Source organism: Maylandia zebra, linkage group LG4 (assembly GCF_041146795.1).
Source record: "Maylandia zebra isolate NMK-2024a linkage group LG4, Mzebra_GT3a, whole genome shotgun sequence".
Taxonomy (NCBI): domain Eukaryota; kingdom Metazoa; phylum Chordata; class Actinopteri; order Cichliformes; family Cichlidae; genus Maylandia; species Maylandia zebra.
This window is the reverse complement of record NC_135170.1, coordinates 9,785,026-9,812,847: the sequence shown is the minus strand read 5'-3', so window position 1 is coordinate 9,812,847 and position 27,822 is coordinate 9,785,026. Positions and strand designations below refer to the sequence as shown.

Here is a 27,822-nt window from a genome sequence, read left to right as displayed (position 1 = left end):
CCAACGACAAAGGGAAGGAAGAAATCCCCTTAAACAGACAGAGACAGCAGAACCAGGCTAAGGGACGGGCAGTCCTCTCCCATGAGGGGAAAGAGATAAGGGGAAAAACACGAGGACAGAGAGATAAGGAACTCTTCTCAAAACTCTAGGAACCACAACTAAGCCTGAAGTGTGAGAGCCAAGTGCTCTATTAGAATAATAAGGTACTACAAGGTCTTTAAGATATGATTATTCAGGACGTGTGGAAAGATTTTACATTCAATCCTAAATTTAACAGGGAGCCAATGAAGATAATTTAACATGGGAGAAATATGATCTCTAACTTCTTAGACAAATGAGCAAAATCATCAAAAATGACCTATTCTGAGAAAATCTTTGTGTGTTTCTCACTCTTATATATATTAAATCTTTAGATTTTGTGCAAATAGTATGAATGAAATGTATGACAGCACGCTTTTCCCTTTTTAAATTCAGACTGCAATAATGCAAAATAATATTTACTCACAGTCAGTGGCAGAACGTCAGTAAAAGGAAGACAAATGAATACATTTATTTAAAAAATCGAATGTAAATGATGGCTCACAGCATGGCTGGTGAGCTCATTAGAGTAGGTGTACTAATGTTAGGGCTTTGGGTACAATCTGCTCTTAGAGTTTGTAACAAAATAACAATAGAAGCATATGAAATAACAGCAAAAAAAAGACATCAAAGAAAGCTTCAGATCTATCCAAAGCTCGTTTGTCCTGAATGGATTTTACTTAATCTTGCACTCTGGGCATGACCTCAAGGCTGGCAAGCACACTCATCTGACTTACTCTCTCTCTCTCTTTCAGGATAAGGTGGTAGAAAGTTGGGCCTGTTCAGGGGGATGTTCAAAGAAACAAAGAGAGGGATGGCCGTGGAGGAGAAGCCGGGCGTGAAGAGCAGCAGCTCCATCGTTCCCTGCTTTCTGTTTGTGGAGGTAAGCAGTATGGACATGCTGATGTATGGCTTGCAGTTTCTGCACTAATCCTGTGTTACACTAGGAAGGAAAACGGTTTTCAATAGAACTGATGAAATCACCAGAAAACTCCTCACCTCACTTTGCAGATCATGCAAAAAGCTTGACCAAATCTCCTGTTTCATGCTGACTCCAGGTTTATCTCTGAGATTGCCCATCGTGTTAGCGAGGAGAGACCTGAGAAGTGACTCACTATTTAACGCCCAGCTTTAAGCGCTTTCATCTCTTTACATCCCTACAGGCTCAGCCTCAGCGGTAACATTTTTTCAGGCTCTCAACAGTGGAGTTTGGGACAGCTCAGCAAATTGCTGACATTCTCACTTTGTGTCACGCGCTCTGCTCTGTTCCAGCACCAGGGGAAGTGGTGGCTTGGTAAAGTGGCTACAGTTGTTCTGTGGCATGCTGAGGTTTTTGTGAACTGCATGATTCATCGAGGTAGTTGTGGATGTCACAGCAGAGACATAGTGGATTTTCAGCTGATGTACTGCAGGATTTAGGTTTGGGCACACCAAAGGTCATTTTCTGTGGCAGGCTGAAAATTTTCAGAAAAACACGCTAACATGCATGGACACACACACCGCTACATCCCTTGTGGAAAGGGTGCTCTACATTGTTTGTGAGAACAGTCAGACAGATGACTCAGAGGGCTGTGGAAGTCCCAGAGCTTTCACCCATTTGAAACTGAGGTGGTGAAAAGCACAAACTGGTGAGGTAATCAGACGATCTGCAATCTAATTAGACAAAGCTAGCGGTCCTGAAGCTCATTGGCTTCAGCTAAGCCAACCATCAGCTTTTTAGGGAGCAGTCTTTGCAGTTAAAGCATTGTTCTGTTACAGATAAGAGAAGCTGTTTTCACCATTGCTTTCCAGGTGCAACCACAGCATCCTTTTGGATTTAAACATTAGGATTCTGTTTAGTGTTGACAATACATGTGCAGCGCACAGTGTATGTGCTGGATATAATTTGCACTTTATCTGGAGATGGGTCTCATTAAAGGAAACTTTGAACTAGGTGAAGTTTTTGAAATGAAATGCACCTCTCTAGAGGACACGGCAGAGTCGAAGAGTGAAGAAAACACAAAAACAGACATGAGACAAAACACAGTATGTGAGGTGAAAAAGACTGACAGTTGCTGTTTTTCCAAAAACAAGTTATGTCTTGTTTTGCCTGCTGATTTCTGTCAAAATTCATCCTTTCCTGCAGACATAACTCAGTCAGATCTAAACACACCCTTATGATGCACATTTTCAATTCAATGTGACAGTGTAATACAGTACTAGTACATCTCAGAAAATTAGAATAGCACAAAAGGGTTTGCTCCTTATAATTGAATTCAAAAATTAAACTTTATCACATTCTATACATGCACTGCATGTAAAGTGAAATATCACTTTATGTGTGAAATAAGTGAACTCATAATCCCAGTATGTTAGAATATTTCAATATCTCATAAAATCAACCAAAAAAGGATTTGCAATGCAGAAATGTCCAATTTTTGAAATGCTTGTTCATCCATACACTCAATGGGTGTGTTAGAGATCTGTTGTTTTCCTTTCTTCAGCTGTTAGTGCATTCATTGTTTTATATGTGGACGCAAGAGTAAGAAATAAAGGGGGATCCTGGTGTCCTTTTGCTGCCCTTTATCTGAACAGCTCAGCAAATTTGCACTGTGCACCTACTGTACCAAACTGTTTCAAAGGGGGACCTGAATAATGTAGTTACACTAGCCAACTCCTTCATCAGGCTACCAATGAAACACTGGTGTCTTTGGTTATAATACACTCTAAAAGCTCTCCATTAGGCCACTCCGCCATATGCCTCCCACACACTGGTGCTCACCCCTCAGGTCTCAGTCAATTCCCTTACTAACTCTTCATCTATGTGTGTCTGTATGTGTATGATTGCACTGTGATAGAGAAGCCTGGCAAGTAATCGAGTTGAAAGAAAGGAGGCCAGCAGCTGTTACCTGTAGAGGCAGAGTAGTGAAAAAAAGGGTTTCTTTGGCATGGGAGAGAAGCTTAAGGCTTCTAAAGCTATTATTTTATATTTATATATATCAAATTAAGCAACGTTTAAACAATAGAATGATTTAAATCTTGTATGGCACAGCTGCAAAGTTATGAGCTATTAGCCAAATTCATTACTGCATTGAAAATTACAATACTGGTGGAGCACTAATGAGGGACAGCAAACGGATTGTTTGCTAAGTCCTGCCTCCATCTAAATTCTTGAACTGTTAATTCTGTATTTAAGAATAACTGGCTCCCCATTTATGGCAACTATTGGTAGCAGAATTAATCCACCGCTGTAAGCTAGCTAATTAAGCTAACACTGTAATATTTAACAGGACTCATTTTGACACACATGTGAAATACTATATTGTAGATGTGCACCATTTAACATAACTTGAAATATAATAAACTAATGAAGACAATTTAATCATGTGGTCTTTTCACTGTGTTAGTAATGATTGGTCACTGATGCAGGGAGCATAGTATAGCTAGCAGTCTTGGGGAAGCAATTTTGAATTGGTACTTTTCTATACTCCTAGTTACTTCACTCAGACATCCTGTGCTTAAGTAGAAGTACAGATACTAGTGTTAAAACATACTCCAGTAAAAGCTGAAGTACTGAGTTAACTTCTATTCGAGTAAAAGTGAAAAAGTACGGGCTCTCCCCTCCCCTCAAACGTGTCAAACCGAAAGTAATGAGCCTGTTTTAAAAATGAAAGTAGAGATATTTGTTTAAAAATGTAGGAAGTAAAAGTAAAAAGTTGTCAGAAAAATAAATACTCAAGTAAAGTACAGATGCCTGAAAATTCTAACTAAGTACAGTTCGTTACCTCCCACCTCTGTTAAACATACTGTTTTAGGCTACTAATACATGGCACCTGCTTTTTCTTTTAATTCTCTTTATTTTCGTCTTTCGATTGTTGATTCTCTATTTGTCTTCACAGTTTTCTTACTTTACTTGTAGCCAGTTGAGTTTGCCCAGATTTACTTTTCTGCCAGAATGAGAGCTGTTTGTTTGTCTTCTCCATGACTGAGCATGGGTAAAGAAAGAATCCAATTGAGTTTTGGGATGGATATGAATTTCTTTGTCTATAATTGCAAAACAGGGCACAGGCCTTGGAGGAGAATGTGTTTTCTAAAAATCCTTCTTGTTTTGTTAATTTTTTAATGTTTTAGAATTTTTCCCCTGGATTCACTGAGCTTCATTATGTCTAAAGCATATTGAAAAAGTACACAGAAAATAACTGCATGTATGTATTTGTGGTTGTCAAGCTACAAACAGACTTTTGTTATTTGGAAAAGAAGTTTGGGGATTTTTTTCCTTCTTTTGACTAGATTGATGTGTTTTGTTTGATGATGATCTTTCTGTAAAATGGCAATGGGAATGACATGGCAGTGGATGATCTACTAAAACATTCATCCCTGATAAATGGTAATACTAGATGCAGAAATACTCTAGAGATAAATAGTGTTTACAAGTCATTCTACAGTTAGACATACCCTTACAACAGACTTATATTGATGCAAGCTGGAAATCACAGCACTGAGTCACTGTATAAACTGGGTTGTCTCATTACTGATACTGTTGCTAAGCAGACAGAAAACATCACAGAGCTTTTTTTTCTCTCCCACTGCTTTTTAAGGGTCGAATTTCTTTTGAGGCATCAAAGTTGGTTGTTTTTTTTGCAGAACAGTGGTTTTCTAACTCTTACGTCTAAAATATGGCATTAGAAGGTGCCTTCTAAGCAAGCAAGGAAAAAAAAACTTACCAGAGTTTTCTTGCCCAAACTTCCATATATTATGACAGCTGCCTGTGTGGTTTAAATTCAAAGACACAGCTACAATAACAAACCCATTGTTAGTTCAAAGAGTCCAAGTTACATTCATAATTTTACCTGGATGTTTTCCATGCATTCAAGTTCCCAACCCTGGAGCTTCTCACTGTAAATTGACAGTGTTAACTATTGAGCCTCTACACTGCCTTAAATAACATTACATTATTGATTGTGAGGTGCTTTAGCAGTTTATGTTGCAGGGGATGATTCTTGGAGATGACTGCATATTCTGTGATTGTCAAGGGTTTGTGTTGCTACTTCTCTGGATACTACAAGCTGCCTATAGCATTTAGTAATGTGACATGGACATGCAAATGAAATCAACAGACACTACAGATTTCAACGGCTCTTAGCCAATCAAGAGGTACGAGCATGCTTCCAGAGACAACGGCCAACTGTGACTGAAAGGATAAATTCAAACAGGAAGAATTCTTGATGACAGAATGTAATTTGAAATGCAAGGACAGACCTCACTCTTACTTTGGTAGGTTTTAATTCATGTTTATTCTTAGTTGTCACTGGGCAACTGCTGCTCGCCATGCTTACCTTCACAGGATACTACTGCCATCCTGTATCCCAGTTTATTCCAGTTCATGGTGAATTTAATTCCTGTCTGAAACTGAAGAAAAAAAAGAAAGAAAGAAAAGACAACAAATAAATTCTTAATCAATTACTTCAAAAATAATGAATGATAATGCTTACCAGCCATGGTGAGTAACCACAATTATTGCTACAGTGCCTAATCTGCTTACTGACCCATAGGAAGCAGTGTGAGCAAACTACAGTTACTATTTCACAAATAGGTTTCCAGGAGTTGTTTGGCTGGTTAGTTGGGAAGTAGTAGTTACTCACTAACCAGTCATAGAAAAATGGATAAACAGAAATACTGAGGCCTTTGATAAATGAACAGAAACTTGTAGCTTTAAAAAGCATTTTCAGATTGGATTTAGCTAACTAACACACCATTGAGAAAGGGCTTGCTATGGGCAAAGTAAAAGTTCTTTAATACCAGAAATATTTTTTGCTTTTACACCTACTGCTTCCTAAAGGCAACAAAGAAGAATTCATGTTTAAGGCACTTCCCCATTGTTTTCACTTTTCAGACTGTCCAGCTTTTATATTGTCAAACAAACAAAAGACTGTGGTTTAACAGAGTTCTTCTGGATGTCATAATATGGGAGTTGGATGCGCAGATCAACTATTACATTGAAACCATCAGTTTGGTATTGTATAGCTCTAACCTGTCATCGCACAGACATGGGACCTCTAAGGTTGCCCTGTCGTATCATCAGGAACAAGCAGCAGAGATTTTCAAATCTCAGGGTTACAGGATGGGGCGTGCAACCCTAAGCAATAATTAAGCACCTTATGCGTTACAGTGGGGCAAACCAGTGTAGTGAGGAAGCCATGGGGGTGTGTTATTAGTGTGAAGCATGTTTAGACTGGGTAACATCCACATTGATGCCAGCACCTGAGGATTCCTGGCAGAGCACTGCCCTGTAATGTGCCAATCAGTGTTATTTATTTCTGCTGGCAGTAGTTGTAATGTTGTTGCTAAGTGATGTATATTTTTAAATTGCATAAATGAAGAATGTTAATAATTTCTCACTGTCCTGCAGTAGGAACAGGTTTGACAATACCTATCAAACATGTCCCTCCACATCTTTAGTGTGTGTGTGTGTGTGTGTGTGTGTGTGTGTGTGTGTGTGTGTGTGTGTGTGTGTGTGTGACAGTGATCCATACCAAGCCAGAAGGACCTGCTCTTTTATTGAGCCCTACACACCTCATCAGCAGTTACCATGGAAACCAATCAGCCAGACTCATTCTCCATCTGTGCTCTTTTTCTTCTGACTCCTTTCATCCTCTGTGCCCTAATCACAAGTCACAACCTTTTCTATCAGTGCTACCCACTCAGCCATCTTGTTCTGTGTGTCTATTCTATCCCCTCCATTTTGCTCTGTCATTTCCCATTTTTCAGTGTGATTCCCTCCCTGCTAGCACTTATCTTTGGTCTCTGGTTCTGGCAGGATTTCTCCCAGCCATTCACAGCAGCACAGATATCAACATCACCTTTCATTAATTTCAAATTAATCCTGTTTTACCGTGTTCAATTCTATCTTATCGTCTCTGCTCCTAATCTAATCCCATTCTGTAAAGGCTGGAGATAAGAACTGTTTTAACCTTTGTTACCTAAATATCATATTTAAAAATATATTCTGTGGACATTTTTTCTATTTGTTATCTGATAGGTGATACTTTCGCTACCTCTGCACCTCAAAAAATAGTCTTTGCCATTCGGAGAGACACCAGCAAATTTGCTGTTTAAACAAAACTTTTGTTCAATGCTAATCTACTGTGTGGTTCAGTGTAGAGGTGTTTTCGATTGTGAAGAACAGCTGATTACTCTTATCTAAACCAGTGGAGCACCAGATATAAAGTCACATTCTGCCAGTTTAAATGCTTTTTACAGGTCTCCTCACAAGTTGAACTAAACTGTTCAGTCTGACTTCTGACATTAAAATGTGGTTGCTGTGTTAAAAACGTACCTTTTGCCTTTTCATGCTGCTATTATTTAGGACAGCTAATTGTATAATTTGTCCTTTTGGGGTGTAGGAGTCAAAAAACAGAAGTGTTCAAAGGCCAAAGTAGTTTTGAGCCTTAAATCCTGAGCCTTAAAACTATGATTGTGCATTTCCTTGAGACTAATAAAAACAGAAATAAGATGTCCAAATACTCGAACCCATATCATGGCAATAAAATAAGCTGTGTAACTACTGCTTACATAAAAACCAAGAGGATAAGTAGCAGCCAGACACTGCTAATTAAATGCACTTGATTAACTGATTATCAGCAAGTGGGAGCTCCTCAATAAAAGCAGACATATTGGCAGTTTGCTGGTCTGGAGCACTCAGGTGTTTGTGAGAACAATGCCACAACCTACCTGGGAATGGATGCCCCAAATTCACCCCAAGTTCATACTGTGCAAAGAAATTGTGAAAAACCCAAGAGCTGTGTGTCAGACATGTTAGCATGTTAAGTGTTAAAATCCACGACAATTTAGTTAAAAAATTTCTGACAAGTATGACTTGTTTGAAAGGATTGGTAGGAGAAATTCTCCTCTCTTCAAGAATAAAATGACAGCACTGTGAAGTTTGCCAAGCTGCATCTCAACTAACCACAAGACTTAGGGAATGATGTCTGCTGGCCAGACAAGCCTAATGTGACGATGTTTGATCATAACACACAGCAACACATTTGGTGAAAACCAAAACATGGCATATCAGCACAAACACCTCAAGCCAGCTGTCCAAGCATGGTGATGCAGGGGGGAAGATTTGAGCTTGTTTTCAGGCCATAGAACCTGGCACCTTACACTCACTGAGTCAACCATGAACTCCTCTGTAGAGTCAAATGTGACAGCTAAAGCTTGGCCCAAACTGCTCATGCTATAGGACAATGATTCCAATCACAGCAGCAAATCTGCAACAGAGTGGATGAAAAAAAGAAAGAATCATGGCTCCACAATGTCCCAATCAAAAATCCAGACTTTAACTCCACTGAAATGCTGGAGTACAGCTGTGCATAAATTAATGCCTCGATGGACTGAGGCAATACTGTAAAGAAGTCATTTTCATGCCCTTGTTAAGGTTAAAATTAGGATGTTAGCCATAGTTAAGATTTACCATGAAGGCAGGTAGCTGTTCTTTAACTCGGAGCTTGCATGCATTTCTCCAATGTGTCGCACATCAGCTTTTATGCACTTCCAGTTTTGATAGTGTGGGTGCCACAATTAAACTGAACCAAATATGACTAACTCACATCTCGATCATCCCTGAACTCCTTTGCTTAAAAAAATTAAATGAGAGGCAATGGGTTACATCTTGCACATCAATCTCATTGTTTTTGTAGATCTGTGGAAAAATTTTCACATTTTTGAAAGTAAACCTTCATTTCTGTGGTATATATACATCCGTTCCTTTGGTGTTGCCTCTCAGTCTGATGATTTACAGGCAAAAATGTCTCCACCAGAGGGCACTGCTGTAACACAGCTAAAGCTTTCCTGCAAAATGCAGCATTAACTATTTGAACTTTGATCTTTCACATAGTTTTTATTACTCAGTTTTCTCTCTTAATTCACTTTGACACACAGCACATAAAAACAAAAAAACTCTTGAATGTGTCACACACACGCACACACACATCGGTCTCAGAAGCCTCATTAACACCAGAGTGACATGCAGAGATTAGACAGAGAACACTTCAGCATCACATCAGTGTCTTGAGCTGCCTCCTCAGCTGCTATAAATAGGCCAGAGTGTTTAATGGTGGATAGCTGATAGCTTACCAAGTCACACGAAGTCTCCCGGTGTAGCCAACCACATCTCTTCCCCACGCAATCAAACCTTTGCATGCACACAAGGTCAAATGTATGGAGAATGAGATAGACAGTCAATAGCCAGAAATACTGAGCTAACTGTTAAATCCGCTCAAACAAAGGCAAACGCTGACCCACAAAACAGATGCTGTAATGCTGTACCTTGGGTGTGATCAAGCGAATCATACTAGATGACTTCTTTTATAGTCCATCTGGTTAACTCTATAAGTAGAACTCACAGCACAATGCTGTGCTCTAGCTTTAATTTCTTTTATTTTTTGTGCAAGTTCGGTGGCTTAGCTGTAGTTGAATGAGTGTCTTATATGACATATAGATTGTTCTGAGACCTTAGCTAGTAAAACTGAATGTGTTATTGCCTTATATGACTGACAGATTCACCAGGTTAGACAATGCTATTTTGACAGTGAATGTAATAAAGATGATATGAAAAGACCAGCAGAAGGTTATGGTTTGTTGGCAGAGCAATTTAGAGCTGCTTGATTTTTGTGTCACCGTGTCTGTTTAAAGCTCTGTGCTGTGAGGTTACCTAACCTGTATATATTAAATCAAAAATCTCTTCAAAATGTCACAATAACAACCAGGATTTTCCCTTAAAGGACAGATCTGGTGTTGCATGTTGTATCTGTATTCAGAGAAGATAATGATAGACAGTACAGGCTTTAGTTTGAAATCTATGTGTTTATGGGAATCGGCTCAGTGACAGATTAATAAGACAAACATTGTCAGGATGCAGCTACAATTTTTAGAGAATAAGCAGTAGGTGATATTCATGACATTTGTTGACAATGAAGAAAAATCTCAAAAGATGCATTTTGTTGAGTGATCACTTGTGGCTGATCCAAAAGCAAGCCAAAACTCGACAACACTAAAAATGCTTTATGGTGTGGTTGTTAACCTATTTCACTGTGAAAGATTCAATGTTTGAGACCGGGAGGAGACATAAACCCAGTCTCAGAGGGTGACAAGCTAGTGTACTCCTAGTGTTTGTCCCGAGATGATACGAAATAAATGTGAGGGTTAAGGCAGGAATAGAATGCCAAACCAAACATCTGGATCTATCTGCATTGGTAACCCCTTGGGAAATAGGTGAGCAGCCACGTCTTTTGAAGCATTTTTATAATAGAGTTGTAACTCAAAAGCTCAAAAGGGACTGATCATACTGCTGACTACTAGAACTTTATGTCTCAGTTTGGGAAGTGAAACTCTAGTATTTCAGTCTGTTACTAATATTACTAGTGTGTCTGTCCATTGCACTCATACAGTTTATGATTGCAGACTGCTAACTAAGTTAGCTACTTTTAGCTGAAAATATTAGCTTCACCCCGTGAGTAGATTGTCGGTTGCAGTCAACTGAATTCTGTTTTTCTACTCCTCCCAATTGAAGTGCATAGTCCTAGATAAAGTTGGCTACTGTAGGACAAACAACTCTGAGTGCAGGCTAACAGTCCAGTGTTGACCTGAGCTGTCAATATGTGTCCACATTGATTTACTCTGTTGGAGGCTGTAAAACTTTGTGAAAGCTGCCCGATTGTTGAGGATAGTCTGAACTTTTCTCTCAGTAAAGCGCTGCTGTTTTGCTGACGCTAGCTGCTGTCAACTAGCAACTAACAGCAGCTGTTAGCAGCTGTTAGTTGCTGTTAGTTGTCGTTAGCTGGCATTAGTAAAAGTTTGTTTGAAGTTGATCTAAGATTGTAGGACTTGGACTCTTAGAAAATAAACTTTGATACAATATGAGACACAGTACAGTTTGATTCGAACTGTTTACCACAGGGGAAAATTACATTTTTAGCTCACGTTAGGCTAACATTAGCTGACATAACAATAACTTATAATTTACCAGCTGCTCTTTTTTAGCAAGCTGTCTGGAGACGGGAGGGTCACTTCTCTAATCTTTTGGCAATAAGTGATTGTAATTGTGTTATGCATTTTTTCCAGTGTCAGAGCCCCAGTGTCATATTTTGAGGCCAAATTAACTCAAATTAAAATTTCCCTCCTAAGAGTTATATTCACCTCCACATTTAACTTGGTCTCAGTCACATACTTACAATACAGTCAGGGGGAATGGCGATGCCTATTCACATTTTTTCCTATTAAATGAACTCAAAACGTAAGTGAAATTTATACGTATTTATTTATAGATATTTCAGTCTCCAAGAATCATCAAAGCAGGAACCAAAATGTTATACTAGTCCATAAACCAGTGGCTGGCAATATGGTAGCTACATCCACCTTTTATTTACAGTTTGTGCTCTGGTTGAAATAATGCATGGTAAATTTAGCAATAAAAAATATTCTGATGATTCATCAAAAAAGAAGGTAAACCAGCTACTGTAGTCGGAGTGAGTAATACATAGACTGCACACTGTATAACTTGGCAGACAAGGAGTTAGGAGCTTGCGGCAGATTGTGGGCTGGTAATAGCTGTTTTGCTGCAGTGTAATCTCTATATTTTGTATACACAAGGTTTCCCCGTGGAGATACATGCACTGCAGAGGTGGATTTCTTGCTGCACCAACGGCATGCAAAGAGGTGGATCCCCAGCAGCATGCATGGTTGTACATGCACAGTGTTATCTATTAAAAGACTCCTACAAGGCAGTTTACATGGTGACTGGTATGCAGTGAAATAAGAGCACTAGGAGAGGTGTTTTCTTTTTAAAGTGTGAAAAAGAGGGCTGGATTGGAGGATGATTAAAGCAGTGCTTGCTCCTCTCATCTCTTTTTTACTGATCCCATTGGACTCCTTTTCCTTCAGCCCTTTTTTTTTTTTTTTACAGCAGAATGTACAAAAGCTCCCACTCTTGTATTCTCTTCACATCTGTCCTAACCCTACCTGCCCATAAACAAACGCACACACATACTCACTCGGAGATGGACTGAAACTCTCTGGGCGGCCCTCTCCATCACCAGCTCACCTCTTCGTCCTGCTCTTACATTCACACGCACTATTTCAGTCTGCTCCCATCATCTTCCCACCCTCTCTCGTTCCCTGAACACCTGTTTTTCTCCTTCCTCTATTTTTCCTTTCGTCTTCTGGGACTTGCTAAATGCACCGTTAGTTCTTTCTTTTTCCAGCTCCCATTGCTCCACATTTTTCACTCTTGAGCACTCTGCCTAAACTTTTCAAATTTGTACTCTCGTTCTCATTCAGCTGCAAAAACTTGACAAAGCAGGGCCATTTACTCTGCTTACAATGCCTATTTGTCACATTGGAATATTTGTATAGATTAGGTGCTCAAGGCAGCTCGAACTATTATTGCTTTAATATAGCTGTTTGTCATCATTTGAGCAAAATATCAAGAGAGTACTGGTGCATGGTACAGAGTAAGGGAGGAGGAGACAGCAAATGTATTTTCCTGTCTGTCCATCCAGGTATCTGTATGAAAGATAATATTACAACCAAATCAGATGACACACTGGATCAATCTGCACCAAACTTAGATATAGTCTCAGAAAATTTTATGGAGCAATGCTGGGCAGACCATGTTCAGACAGAATCGATAAGAGACAGTTTGGCAGAAGCTGCTGAATCATTAGTTGTTAGTGGTGAGGTTTAGTGACTCGCTTCAACTGTTGCTTTCACAGATACAACACAATTACACAAGACTGAGACACCGTTTTGACATAGGCACTAAATGAAGCTGCAGATGAGTTTCAATTTTAAGTTCTTGACATGAATTTTGAAATAGGAGACAAAGTTCTTATTGTTACCTACAGTGAACCTTAAATCAAAGTCACTCCAAGAAGCACTATGATATAATATAATAATGTTGGTGTGCTGGTGTTGTCACCAGTCCCTGGGGAGGACCTAAAAACTCTGGTAACCTTTTTAGGTTTTCCAGATATGCAGACACTGACTTCTTGAGGTCAACTTGTCCTCCATTTCGGTGGCTGATAATCACGGTGACAGTGTAAGTTCAAGTGAATAAGGCTCCAATCATGCATCCAGCTGTGGGTAGGGAAAAGCTTGTATTCCCCAACTGTTTGTGATTGCTTTGGTTGCTAGCATATTGCTGTGGTAGTGACGAACTTGTGTGCAAACACTGACCAGCTACTCTCCGAGCTGTTGTGAAATCATGAAAAGTGCAGCAGACAGCAGAAATGGACACTGCTTTCAAAGTAAACATTTTGCTTTTATTTAAACACACATTGGCTGCAACACTTAGGAACATGTACCTTATTCAAATTTTACCACCACTGGCTGGCAAGTATTTGCAGACAAACATGATTGTTTTTTCAGGAACTGATCCCTTTAGTTGTGGTGAAAGGAACTCTTAATGCTTCTGGAAGAATGGTCAGAAATTCCCATAAACAGACTCCTAAACCTTGTGTAAAGTCTTCCACTGAGAGATGAAGCTGTCACAGCTGCAAAGGATAGACCGACATCATAATAGACCCCATGGATTAAAAATGGGATGTCACTCAAGTTCATATGTGTGTGAAGGCAAACAAGCACATATTTTAAGACATAATGAAGCTGCTGATCAGATGAAGGTGGTATCAGTAGAAATGTCTGTGTTACACAGACATTAATGAACCTTGATTAATATTTAGACCTGCTACTTCTCCTCAGCCATCAGCCTTACTTCAGCGGATACACCAGCAGTTCTGGGTGTTGATGGATTTTTTTCCCGTTATTGATATTACTTCTGGCAAGAAGTGCATTCAAGTTTATCAGAGTTTTTAAGTAAAGAAATTAATCTTCCTGCTGTCTTCAAACAGGGATGCCTTGCCTTCTTTGCCCAGCTGTTACTTTTCAAAATGAGTAGCATTATCCAAAAAGCTGTTGTAATTGTTGAAATATAGAGCTGTTGGGGCAGCATGGTGGCGCAGTGGTTAGCACTGTTGCCTTACCACAAGAAAGTCCTAAATTCAATTCCACCACCCTGTTAGTGTGGGTTCTCTTTGGCTTCCTCCCATAGTCCAAAGACATGCAGTTAGCTAGGCTAGGTTAATTGAAGAATCTAAATTGAGTGCAAATGGTTGTCTGTCTCTATGTGGTAGCCCTGCGGCAGACTGGTGACCTGCCCAGGGTGTACCCTGCCTCTCATCCTATGGTAGCTGGGCACGGCTCCAGCCCCCATGAATTGGATAAGTGGAAGAGAATGGATGGTACAAATATTAATGTAACAAATTGTTTATGCTTCACAAATCATCATGCACCATGCTGTATGCCCAGCTAAATGGAGTTAATTGTGGATGGTTAGCTGTTCTGTCCTGCATTTAGTGTGAATAGGATTCCTCTCACTCCGACTCTAACAGTGTGTAGTGGACCAGGTGCGAGCCCAGACTATTGTTCTAAAACTATAATGTGTAAACTGGTGATGTACTAAAACAAAAGTAAAGTTGTGGAGCGGTTAGCTTAGAAGAACTGCAGAGTCAGATCGTAAATGTCTGTTTCGAACCTCTTCAACACTTTAGGGCAGTAACATACAGTTTGTTTGCCAACTAAAAGAAGAAAAGTAAATTTCATCCTTTTGTCTCCGTGCAGGCAAACTTTTACAAACCTGAGCCCTTCATTCGTGAACACTTCTAGCCACAAGGCTTTTTAACAGTGTTGATATATAACAGGGTATACTGCACCAAATAAACTGGGTTTTTATTGTTTTCTCCCCCTTCTAGTTCCCTTAATGCCACTCTCAGCAGAAAGCCTCTATTGTATTTAGAATGACAGATTAGAATCAGCACAGACCGCTGAGCCATGAAGTTAGCAGCGGCTGCCTGTTAGCTTCCAGTTCACATAAAATAACACATATTAGGATGACATGATGGAAATCATCCCATGCGTAGAGCTAGGGTCATGGCCTTTCTTTTATTTAATCAAAGGCTGAGAGGAGAACCAAAGAAATGGAAGTGGGAGGGCGGCGTGTGGGTGGTGTTGGTGGTTGCACTGGCAACGTATTGGCTAGTAGGTGGTGTTTGGCTTCAAACCTAGGTGGTGAAACAAGCTCCAAATCCCAGTAAAAGAATTCAAGTTTACAGTCTTTGTGGGGGTTTTTTTGTTTTGTTTTGTTTTTTTTTCTGGAATGTGCAGCAGAGGAAACCAGATACACCAGTTGCTCAATAATTTATCACATTTTCTGTTCTGTGCAGTTTGTCATGGTGTGAAGCTCCTCTGCTTCAACACCGAAGAGCGTTACCATTGAGCACCGTAGACGTGTTTTTGTGGCGTTCGCGGCAGAGCAGCAAAGCCGAAGCGCTGCTGCAGGTCTGACAAAAGCACATAGAGCTTACACATGTACACCCCAGTGAGACTTTGTTGTCGTGTTTCATATTTTCAACAAGGTGGCTGCTTTTTATGCTGACAGCACTGGGGATTTGAGACTATGAGATGGATTCCACAAAAAAAACCCAAAAACACCTGAGTAGAAATGATACTTTTAAAAGACAAACAGTGAAAAAGAAAATAGAGCAGAGGTGGAGGCAGCAAGGTAATTTTGCTGCACCCCCAAGCTTTGCACCTGTTCCCCAGCACCCAGTCTGTGTTCTTTCACCATCATCGTCCAAACTCCTCTTTCAACTCTCTTTCCTGTTCCATTGTTTTTCAATCCCCTGCTACCCCCGCTACTCTTCTGGGTTTCCGCCTCTTCCTCCAGGACTCCTGACATGCTGGCCAGGTGCAGTGTAGCGTGTGTTGATGCAGGCCTCTTAATGGATAGCATGTGTCTGATGGTGGACTCCTGTGCCTCTCCTGAGCTTCTGCTCTAAATCCTCCATCTGTAAAACACAAAACTGCTCTTTTAGGTAACACAGCTTTAACAGCATTCAGGGAGACACGTGGACCTCCAGAGAAAGAGAGGGAAGGAGAACAACACAGGAAAGACAAGCTTTGATCGTGACCCTCGTTAGAGCGCTGTGGCTTTTACTTACACTGTGGAGACGTGGAAGTGCAAATCTTAACATTTATCAATCCTATCAGTCTGAACAACTAAACATTTTATTGGTAATCAAATCCGAGGCATTCTCTGGTTTACACTTTTTGTTAAATCTATCTGATTGATTTACAACCTTAACAGAAAGAGGGCAGCATGCTTCCAGCAAAAACGTCATTGCTGCGATGCGATTACGGAAACGAAGCACTCACTGATGTGGATGCAAGGAGCTGAAAGTGTACTCTTTAAATTCATACTATCACTAATGTAAACCTGCCATTTATGTCATATTTCTGCATTAATTCTGAAGTATTTCCAACAATACAAGTATTAATGTACAGTACTGTGCAGAAGTCTTGAGTCTCCCATCATTTCATTATATTTTGCTTCCAAGGAACCCGATATTCTTGCAAAAATTTAAAGTAAGCTGGACGAGTGCAGGAGAAACGTAGTGGCAGTGTCAGACTGAATTTGATTTTTTTTTTGTTTCAAACCATTGTCAATCATGTCTGTATTTATGGAGCAAGTCAGAAGTGTGAAATAAAAGTGTGTAGCTTCAGTGACACTTCAGTGAAGTGTCACTGAAGCTGGTTCAGAAATGTTGAAGGGTGACAGTCAAAAAGTCATTACTAAGGTAGGAAAACAGAAAGAAAAGGCTGAAGTATACCAACTTACACAAGAACTATACTCAAAAATCAGTGGCAGCAGGTCTGATGGAGTGATGAATCCAAATTTTAAATGTTTTATTCAAACCGTTGTTGAACAAAGAAGTAGGAAAGAGATACAACAATGAGTAACTACACCCATCTGTGAAATCACAGTGGAGGCTGTGTCATGGTTTGAGGCTACATTTCAGCCAGTGGTGTTTCAGAACGAGGTGAAAATGATGAAATTATCAATGCAGAAAAATACTGTCACATTTTGATCCGCCATGCAATACTATCAGGCTTCATGTTTCAGCATGACAATGATCTCTAACATGCTGCCAAGTCATTCAAAGTCAAAGCATCAATGGAACAACATACACTGGAACAAACTGGACTCCCCAGAGAAGATTTGAGAACTACTTCAAAAGACTACTTAAAGAAATTACAAGATAGCTTGCCTACCTTTGTGTACCTTTGAAAAATTAATTATTTAAATGTATGTTTAAGGATGATTTCAAGTCAGGAAAATCCCAGGCCACAATGTATGGTTGAAACAGTTTTTTAGTGCTAAATTATTCCTATTTATATTTATTATTACAATATCATGATGATATGATGTATTACTAAACATATAATGTAAGATGTGTATTTCTATCTATCTGATAGATGTCTATCAGTGCCTCAGTGTGATGAATTTCCAGAACAAGAATGACTCAAAAATGTAAAAAACAAAAAATCAAACGTATTCACGTGCCTTTAGTAACATTTTCATGCACAGCCATCCATAAATCAGTGAACAATCCTGATATAAAACCACCAAACTAACCAAATCAATGTAGAAAAAAGAAACAAGCAAATAAAAACACTTATTTTCTCAAAGTTTGAGAAACTGGCGTAATGGGTTTTGAAGAGATGGACATTATTGAAAATATAAAATACAATTTATTGGTCTTATTGGCCACAATTGAAGCCAAATTTACCCTTTTTCTGACACCTTTTAATACAGCACTTTATTCTATGAAGGTGACCACTTTATCCGCCTTCCATCTACACCTATGACCAGCTTAAATTACCATTTGAAATACATTTCTTTGGACCGTGAGTGAAACCCAGATCATGCTGAGAGAACCCACGCAGACAGAGGGAGAGCACAGAAACGGCACACAGAAAGCCTCTATCTGACCAGATGGTTTTAACCAGGAAACTCCTTGTTCTTAGGCAACAGTGATAACCACTGCTTTATATAACTGTGGGTTCTTGTACATTTTCTGTCACACAGTCCATGTTATAATTCATTAAGGATTGACTGCAAACATGTGCTCATGTCGACTTTTAGTGCTTAAGTGGAAGTACAAATAGCACGGTCAACAATATTATTATGATATTAATCACATTTTCTGAATGAACTATAGTGAAACATTGCAAGACAGTGCAAAAGAATTAACATCAATATTAGTTGGTTCACTGACATTAAAACAGCTAACTAGTAATTAATTTTAATATAGTTTCTTTAATTTTGTCTCAGTTTTCTATAGTAGCTCGCTGCTGGTAAAAATAAAACAAATAAAACACAAAAAATCAGTCAATATTTCCACTTATTATCTAAAAATTTCAAATAAATCAATGGTTTAAGCAGCAAGTCAAGTTTTTGAGAGCCTGAATTCTTTGACCTATGAATGGGAAAATGCAGTTAATTCATTTTTTTCAGTGTAAGCTTCCATACATGATAAGATGGTAAGCTTTGAGCTGCTAGCAAAAGTCTCACAGCATCCCTGGCCTGTGAGTTAATATTTGCTTGTTAAAGGCGCAGCTCATAATGACTCCATATGTCATCTGAATTTGATCCATTGGATAGATAAAAAATATGGTTGCAGTAGTAGATGTTTACATTAGTCTGAGCTCCAACCTAAGAAAGTCTTTAGTTTTGCTTTTGGAAAAAGAGAACCTAAAAGACGTTTTCCACTTAACAACATGAGGGTAGATTTGCAGATAAGGTGCCATGTTAGAATTCCTTTTTATTATTTTTAATGAGCTAGATGGCTATGTTGGATTTGCTCAGCCTGCTCTACCTAGCAGGTAGAGTATAAAGGCGCACCCCTGTGGCTTTTTAAAATGAACTGCTAATAAATACAGGAGCGCTGTGGCGTGTCCATGGCAGCCTCAGAAAACAATAAAAGCTGTGGAAATAAGAGAATTGAGGTGTTACTGCACATTTCACCACTTTATGTTTATTAATAATAAAAGTGGCAAAGTGTTGTGATATCTATGATGTCTATACATAATCTGCTCAAAAAAAGCTGAGAACGTCCAAACTCAAATCTCAACTGTAAAAATATAAAGACAACTTTCTATTTAAGATCGAGTTCATCAACTCTGAGCAGTGTTGTCTCTTCCTGTTTATAGAAAAAAAACTGGATATGTGGGATGTTGCTGTGTATTTCACACCGGTTAAATGAAGGAGGGGAAAGTGGTCATATTTTTGGATCTGAGCTCGCTGTGGTGGGTCCTTCACATGCCGTTGGCTGTTGCTGTTCCCTGGACTTGTTCCTGAAATGCTTTCCAGTTATTTGTGCCGTGTTTTCAGACGTCTTGATGTCACTGCTGATGTAAACCCTTCTTGCCTCGTGGCATCGCAGCCACTAGAAGTGGGCACAGTCTGTCAGTTCATCAGCTGATATGAAATATTCATCAAAAAGCTGTGTATGTTGGTGGAGAAGTGGAAGAACTGATACCAAGGTGGGGTGGGGTGCATTTTTGACAGGTAAAATGTTTCATCTCTGTCAGGGACAGGAAAAGGAGTGTCTGGGTATCTGAGCCATGTTTTATCCTTTAAAAGCAGCAGGGAGCATGGAGCAGTTTAAAGAGAAACACACTGCGACGTTTCCATTGTCAGACACACTGATATCAGGTAGAACAGGATATTCATCTGAGAAAAGGGCAAGAGCTCATCCTGTGGTGCCATCGGGAATGTGACAATGCTCACAGAGGGAGCACATACTGAATACTGTGCCCTTTTAGTGAATGATGATGTGCAAGATGAGAAATATTTTCCTGCCTTGATTTGTGTGCTGTGAGGTCTTAAGGCTTTTAAGTCTTGCCAAGGGAGAGACTGTAATACTTAAAGTTGTCTTTTCCTTATCAGTCATGCAGCCAGTGTGTTACCCAATCTGCTATTTTGCTCTGGACTGCCAACTATAACTAATGGAAAAAGATATATAAAGCTTTACACATTTGTTTGTGAGGTTTTTAATAATCTGAATATATAAATAGTAATATATATCAATAAGGAGAGCTCATTACAATAAAATAAATAGGAATTTTTGCAATACAGAATTCAGTTATGCTATTTGGCAATCAGACTCTGATGGGCCATCACAGCAGACAGAATCCCAGCAGTGATAGGAATTAGATCAGGACCCCCTGCAGTCTAGATGGCAGTGGTGGTGAAGATAGGATACAGGCTGAGTACTTGGGTGATGCAGAGATGAGGAGGTGGTTTGCATGCTGGATGAAAGAGGATCAGTGCAATTTAAAATACGCAATATGCAGCAGGTTGATTGGCTTGGACAAAGTGGACAGAAAGGCGATTGGACTAAAGCAATTCTGTTTTACAGGGAAGGATAAAGGATAGACTAGCAGCCAAAAACCTGGGAAAACAGGGAGATAAGTGAACACAGTCCTTCTTTATTGAATTTTACACATAACCATCAAATATAAATATATATGTACTGTATATATTTGGCAGAATTGTTAGAGTTCACCTTAAAAGCACGGAACCAGCTGTTAAGTATAGTCCACAACCTTGAGGTTGGGTCTTTGGGAAAACCATTCCAGATGTTTTTAAGCAAACTGCCTTTGCAAAGGAGTCAGTTGATGCTTGTCTCAAGGGTGAGGTGTTCCAGGCATGTCTTACCAGGAGGAGGCCCTAGGGTAGACACAGGATGTGCTGGTGTTCCTCTGGTTAAGCTGGTGAGGGTGGCCGGGGAGAGGGAGGTCTGGGTGTCCCAGTTTAGGCTAAACCCCTGTGACCCACCCCTGAATGGAAAAAAAATGAATGGATGGAAGGATTGATGGATGCTTTTAAAGCAAACTTTGGACCACTAGTGACTGATGTGAATTAAGACATTCATGTTGGTCATTGAATTAATCTGACAGTTGTGAAGTTTTGACTTTTTATGCCACTAAAGTATCTCAGTATCTACAATTTAGATTTGCATTAAATTTTGCATTTGATATTAGTCTTTCCCAAAGTAGTGACTTTGTTCTTCCCAAAACTTTTCCACCAGTGGCACCATTACACTAACACTTTTGGTTTTGCAGGCATTTTGCATTTGGTTTTGGTTTAGACAGCGACTCCTTCATCAGCTCCTGTTATATTTGGTGACATTCTTTCAACCTTAAGAAGAACATTTTCTGTTGCTAGAATTGTGAACTTTCAGCTTTGCAACCTGACATCAGTGATATTCTCCTTTATACCAGAAGCCAGCTGAACATCAGAAACTCAGTTTTTACTGGAAGATATCATCTGAAAAAGACATCTACCTCATGACAAAGAACTCTGTTGAGCTTGAGTTATTTCCGTACTTAAAGATGAAAAATAGGCAGCTCTAATTTGGAGCAGTGAATAAAGACATACATTATGTAAACTTGCTTCAGAAATATTTTTATGTAAATTTAACACACACAACTGTATTTAAAGTGTATGTTGCTGCAATTGTAGCAGAGTAAATGTGGAATTATTCTTGTTTTAATGTGATGATACAAAAGTAAGGGTACCCGAGGTTTTAGATATATGAATTAAATTATTGTTCATTGCCTTTTTATTCTTAACAGATCAGACATGCAGGGCAGATAAGCCCTCTTCTTATCACTGACAAGCACTTTTCATACTCACAGAAATCAATGATTCAAAACTTATTTCCTGCATGTTTTTTTTAAATCAGGAAATGAAGCTCGTTAAAAATATCCTGATACCTAAAATAATGAAGTGAGTTTTATGTCTTAATGAGATGTAGTCTCCTAACGCCTTCATAATATGACAGCCAAAAAGCATATTTCGAAAATGCTGAGGCTCAGAGGGAGATGATGACATCTTTAGAAGCTTGGGAATAGAAGAAGACACTCGTCAGTCTTCACCCTCTTTTTGCGACTGTAACAGGCAGCCACACATTGCTTTTTGACAGCTCCAGACTTGAACTGTCTTAATGTGACCTTTCATCTTGACAAGCCACGGATCTTTTGTGCTGCTGATCTGCCCTTCCATCTCCAGACAAAAATAGGTCAGAGCAGGGCAGGTTTCTAACTCTGCCTGTCCCTTTTTTCTGTTAATAGCTGCTCTCTTTTGGACGAGGTCAATAAAGAAAAAAGGAAAGACAGGTACACAGCAGAGTGGAGAGAAGAATGTGAAGGAGTGCCAAGAGGAGGGTAGGACAGAGAGTTGCCAGGGTGTGAATAAACTGCCACAAGTCACATTGCAGTTAACAGCAAACCATCATGAGAGTAGCGGCTTAATCTGCACTGGCAAATATAAAAAACGTTCTTATGTTAAGTACGATGAAAGTGACTCAAGACTATTTCCCCCCCTTTAATAGCTTCAAAAACAAGTTTTATGGTGTACTTGATTCCATGTTGTCTTTTCTGAAGGAGTGGTATCGCCACACATCTATTCACTTATTAGTTATTTTGCATTCTGAGAATAAAAAAACCACAAGTTAAATTAAAGGAACAGTCAGTGGGGTTTTTTTATTTTTGTTTTTTTAACTTTAAAAAAGAATATTGAACTCATAAAAATACATGATTAGAGTGCAATTGCATCTTGCATACAAATACTTAGGAGCGGACACTGTTTTTTTGAAGCTGCCATGTGGCCCCACCATCTTGAATACAGTGGCCAAGATGGAAAGCACCATTCCATCTAATCACATTTTACATTTATGGCTATAGACCGGCCACATACATAAGAGAATGCAGCAGCGTACGTGTGCTGTGGAGACAAATTTTTATTCATATCTGCACCTTCAGACTCAAGATTGCTCATACTTGTGATCATACATATGAGAAGGGATCCCCTTCTCACCAAAGAAGTTAAAATATGAAGGAAAGACACAACTTAACAGCCATCTGGATTAAAAATCATCCTCTTCCTCCTCACATTAAACATAATCTCCTAAACTGGAATCAATGCTCTTAAACACAAAAAAACTGCATAAACATGCTTATTTATTCCTGAAATTGTTGCAATTACCTATTCTCAGCAAATTGGACAAATTTGATGGTCCTCTCTTCTAGGCACCTGACAACAAAACCACAAACTAAACCACAACAATAGCTGGTTATAAGCTAACATTATGCCAGCTAATGTTTGGCTCGAGTGTCCTAAAAATTACACTTTCAATCTGATAAACAGTTTGATTATATTTTTAAATTGATGAGAGTTTATTCGCTACGTGCCTGAGTCCAGCAATGTTAGATCCACTTAAAAGAAAACTTGACTGACATCGGCTAATAGCAGCTAATGCTAGCTGGCAGCAGCTAACAGTGGCTAACAACAGAAACAACAGGAGTTACATTATGTGGTACATTCTTAATTTAATTCAATGTTTCTGATCTCTATTGCTGAGTAAAAAATATTTGTCCTATAACAGCTGCCATAGATAACATAATGCACTTGAATTAGAATGTGTAAAAAACAGAATTTAGTTGACTGCAATCTACAATCTATTAACATCTAGTGGTGAAATTCTACACACTGTATCTTTAAAGTTAAAAAGTGCTATAAATTAAGTTTGAAAACTTGAGAACCCTGAGTTAAAATGTTGAAGTTGGAATGCTAAGAATAAAGTATAGGTTTATGGACAATAAAGCTGAAAGTCATGGTCAAGGTTATATTGATCATTTTACGAACAATAATCTGTTAGGTGTTATTAACTGTGAGCCCAATGCGCTACTAAATTATTGATGTTCCATTTTAATGAATATTAATATAATAATGTTCTATTTATTCTGTAAAGTAAATTAAATATTCTCTGTTCTCGATTCATGTGGCTGTAATACTCATTTGTAGTATTTTTTTGGTTCCTGGTTTGATTTAGAAAGAGCTCATATTTAAAGATGACTCTAAAAATAAGCTCTTCATCTATTGGCTGGAGATGCAGATTTGCCGGTCAACAACTATGAACTCCGACATATGGGAGCTTGAGGCAAAATCTTCAGCAGACGCACATTCTCTAATATTTTTCCAGCGCATAGAAGTGGAAATAAAGGAGACATGGTATGCTGTGCTCTGTGCTCAACTATGCATAAGTATGATCATGATTTTAACGTGGCGTTGTGACTTAAAAGTGTTTCTTCCTAGAAGTGTGAGTCACAGTCAGTCACAATACGTTGGGAAAATGCAGGGGAGGAGCGCTACACCATCAAACAGGAAAACAAGGGAAGGCTTTATGAGTCACACATTTAGAACACCTCCTCTCACCCAAAGCAAACCCAACAAACAGCTCCCATCAAGCGTGTGTGCAAGATACACAAACACATAAAATACAAACATAAACCGCTACTACAATAATTTATAAACCACAAAGTGAAGCGTAAGTTCAACACAAATCTGTACAAACACTTTTTTGTATTTTATAATTCTGGTGTTTCAGTTATGACAACTGCAGCTAGTCAAAAAACAAAACGAGGGAGGCACAAATGAAGGGTGTTTATACAAATAAAAATCCTTTATATTTGTGCCCCTATGTATATTTGCATATAATATAAATACATGCACCCTTCTATATATAAATTCAGGACATATGTAAAGTGCATGCCAGACGTATATGTGTAGATGTTGATATACATTGACATGTGTAAACATGTGTACATGTATGTGAGGTAAAATTTGCCAATGATGAATGGTGAATAAGGATCTGTGCTTCATCTTACCATAACATTCATATATTTTCAGGCACTAATACAACTTATTTTATATACTTACCCAGGTTACAGTTCTAAGATAGATATAGGCCTTAAGTGTTGACTTTTCTTCTAGGAATTACATCCATTTTAAGGGACGGTCTTTTTTCAGAGGCTCAAATGTAATCGGACAATTCTAGCAAAAGCTGTTTCCCGTACTTGGAGGTAAAAGGTCTGCAGTTGATTTCCAAGTGTAGCATTTGGATTTCGGAAACAGTTTCAGTGGAACTCTCAATGTGTGTGAAATGGGCAATTCTGCCCATACTTCAAAAATAAAACAAATCCATCACAGAGAAAGTGGAAACATGAGAGTTCATTCGGTTCTAGTTCATTCTGAAAATATAGTGAGCTGGTCAGCTCTACAGGCATAAAAAGGCCTGGATATCTGTGGAAGAGACCAGTGGTAGATGATTGCCTGATGCTTTTGACGCCCTTCACAAGAACCATTTTCAGGAGGTAGATGTATCATTACAAGTCCATCAAAGAAAGAAAGAAAGAAAGAAAGAAAGAAAGAAAGAAAGAAAGAAAGAAAGAAAGAAAGAAAGAAAGAAAGAAAATGTAAAAAGCAAGAAAAGTTCCGAAACAGCATTCATTGGATCAATGACTATGAATGCAACAGAATTATAGGGAAAAAAATATATGGAGAAGGTTTGGAATGGGTCATGATTCAACGCTCACAACATCATCTGTAAAACCTGTGTGAAACATTGTGATGTATGGGCAAGCATGACTTCCAGTGGCACTGAGTAACCTGTGCTTATTGATGATGTGACAGAAGACCGAAACATCAAGTGTGCATAGCTTTCGTTTCAGTAAAGCAGACTGCACACCTCTCAGTACAGACATCATGGGTTCGAATGAAATGTTGTCATCAGACTTGCCAAGCTTTTTGTGACCACACAAAAATACACCAACTACACATGTGCCTATAGATGGAACACCTACTCATCTGCAGTATTTCTAGCTGTCCATGTCTGACTAAATTAGAGTATAATCAAGGTTTAATAGCCAACACAACAAGGGTGAATACAGCCCATGGTCCTCCTGTCTTAGCCAAGTTGAAAACATACAGTCCCAGCTGCCATCAAATGGAGTTAATAAGCTTTCCCACCATTTCCCATTGTCTGTGATCCGTGTTAGAATCTCAGTTGATGATTTTCCAGGTAATAGGAATTTTCTTCAGCAAAGGTGAAATAAACAATTTGGTTCAATTCAGTTTTATTTCTATAGCACCAAATCATAACAACAGTTGCCTCAAGGCACTTTACATTGTAAGGTAAGGACCCGACAGCAATAAACAGCAAACAGAGAAAACTCCAACAGTTAGATAACCCCTGATGAGCAAGCACTTTGGCAACAGTGGGAAGGAAAAACTCCCTTTTAACAAGAAGAAAGCTTTGGCAGAACCAGGCTAAGAGAGGGCGAAGCCACCTGCCGCAACGGAGTTGAGTGGAGGAAGACAGGACAAAGACACTGTGGAAGAGAGCCAGACATTAACAATAACTTGCCGTTATTTATTGACTTCACATTTAAGCCAGCTTGTTGTTGTGTTTTTGATGATGCCAACAAGGAAAATGCAGATTGCCCTCTGGTGGTCAAATAACGTGACATCAAAATCCATAACACGTGTCAAGGGTGTTTCTACGATCTTTATTTTGTACATTGTCAGTTATTAGCTGTTATAAATGCTGATACAGATGGATTGGCCAGCAGCTAATATCAGTCAACAATACTGGTCCACAATATTGGTAAATTGGTGAGGCTTTAATTACTACAAATCGTAATCAATTTTGCTGCCTTTGATCTGCTGCATTTGTGAATCTGCAGATCTGAGGAGTGCACTCTCATTTGGGACTTGTGTTAGAGAAATCTCCTCCTTGTTTCCTTCTGAAAACTGCAAAAACAAGCTGTGAGTACCAATCAGGGTTCGTGACGCTGCTCACTAGGTTGGAATTTCATTTCAAGTTGGCGCACTGCTTGCATGTGTCAGCTTGAAATGGCACATGGAAGCATTCTCTGATCACTTTGAAATCAAAGTGATCAGAGAAAACAAAGTAGAAAGCAGTGCACAAATGAATTCTAAAATGGACACGCAGAGGGAAAAAGAGTTTTTTGAAAACTTAAAAAGCCATCAAGTTACATCAGAAAATGAAATGAAATTGATTAAATTTTGCATGATATCAACTAAACTTTTTAGCGGGGATAGCAGCTGATAGTCAGAGTGTCTGCAGAAACTTCAGTCTCTGTGCACGTGATGAGGCCACACACACTCACGTATTCCACACTGACACACACATGTGCACGCAGCATCTACAAATACACCCACAGCTCAACTGTAGTAGATTTCATGAGTGCCAGCAGCATGAAGGCTGCCTCCCCCTTCCTCTCCCTCACATTTCACTTCCTCTCTCCCTCTCTCTCTCTATCACTCTTTCTCTCTCCATTGCTTTCTCACTCTCTCCTTCTCTTGCTCACTCTCTATGCAATTCTTTGTCTTTTTTCTGCTTGCGGTGTTGGGAATCCTCTTTTATCCTGTTTTGTTTTTTTTCCCCTTCTTTGAATCTTTGTTTCCATCTCTTGATGAAAGAAGTCTCCTGCAGATTTGGCTCTTTTATTTCTTGTCTTCTCATCTTTCTCTCTCTCTCTCGCCATGTCTCCTAATTCCAAACACTGAACCTCTCACTCTGCCTCTCTCTGGATCCGGCATTTCCTATGCATCTCCCCGCTGCTGAGGGGTACAGGGACTCGTCTCTCCCCTCTTTCTCTCCCGCTCCCACTCCGGCTCCTCCACCTCTACCTCCTCTGCTTCACCTCTCGTCCTCTCGCTTCCTAACGGAGGGATAATGTTCTATTTCCAGCTGGTGATCATGGCTGGGACGGTGCTGCTGGCTTACTACTTTGAGTACACGGACACCTTCCCCGTGCACATCCAGGGCTTCTTCTGTTACGACAAGACCTTCTCTAAGCCCTACCCTGGTCCGGATGATACCAGCAAGATCCCTCCGGTGCTCATCTACTCGCTCGTCACAGCCATCCCTACCCTCACGGTAAGAGTTCTAATTATTTATTCATTTCTAAGTATGGAAGTAAAGCTTGGCAGATATG

At 39.3% G+C, this 27,822-nt stretch overlaps 1 protein-coding gene across 3 annotated transcripts in view; it reads left to right on the top strand.

Moving 5' to 3' along the window:
- Window positions 1-842: 842 nt before the first annotated feature.
- The window catches only part of plppr2a (phospholipid phosphatase related 2a), a 70,515-nt gene continuing 43,535 nt past the window's right edge, over window positions 843-27,822 (top strand). For all 3 annotated transcript variants that reach the window (XM_004562894.3, XM_004562897.3, XM_004562896.6), the window contains exons 1-2: window positions 843-961; window positions 27,576-27,764. In XM_004562894.3, coding sequence (XP_004562951.2) covers window positions 869-961; window positions 27,576-27,764 — 282 coding nt within the window. In that variant the 5' untranslated portion in view covers window positions 843-868. The remainder of the gene's footprint in view (window positions 962-27,575; window positions 27,765-27,822) is intronic.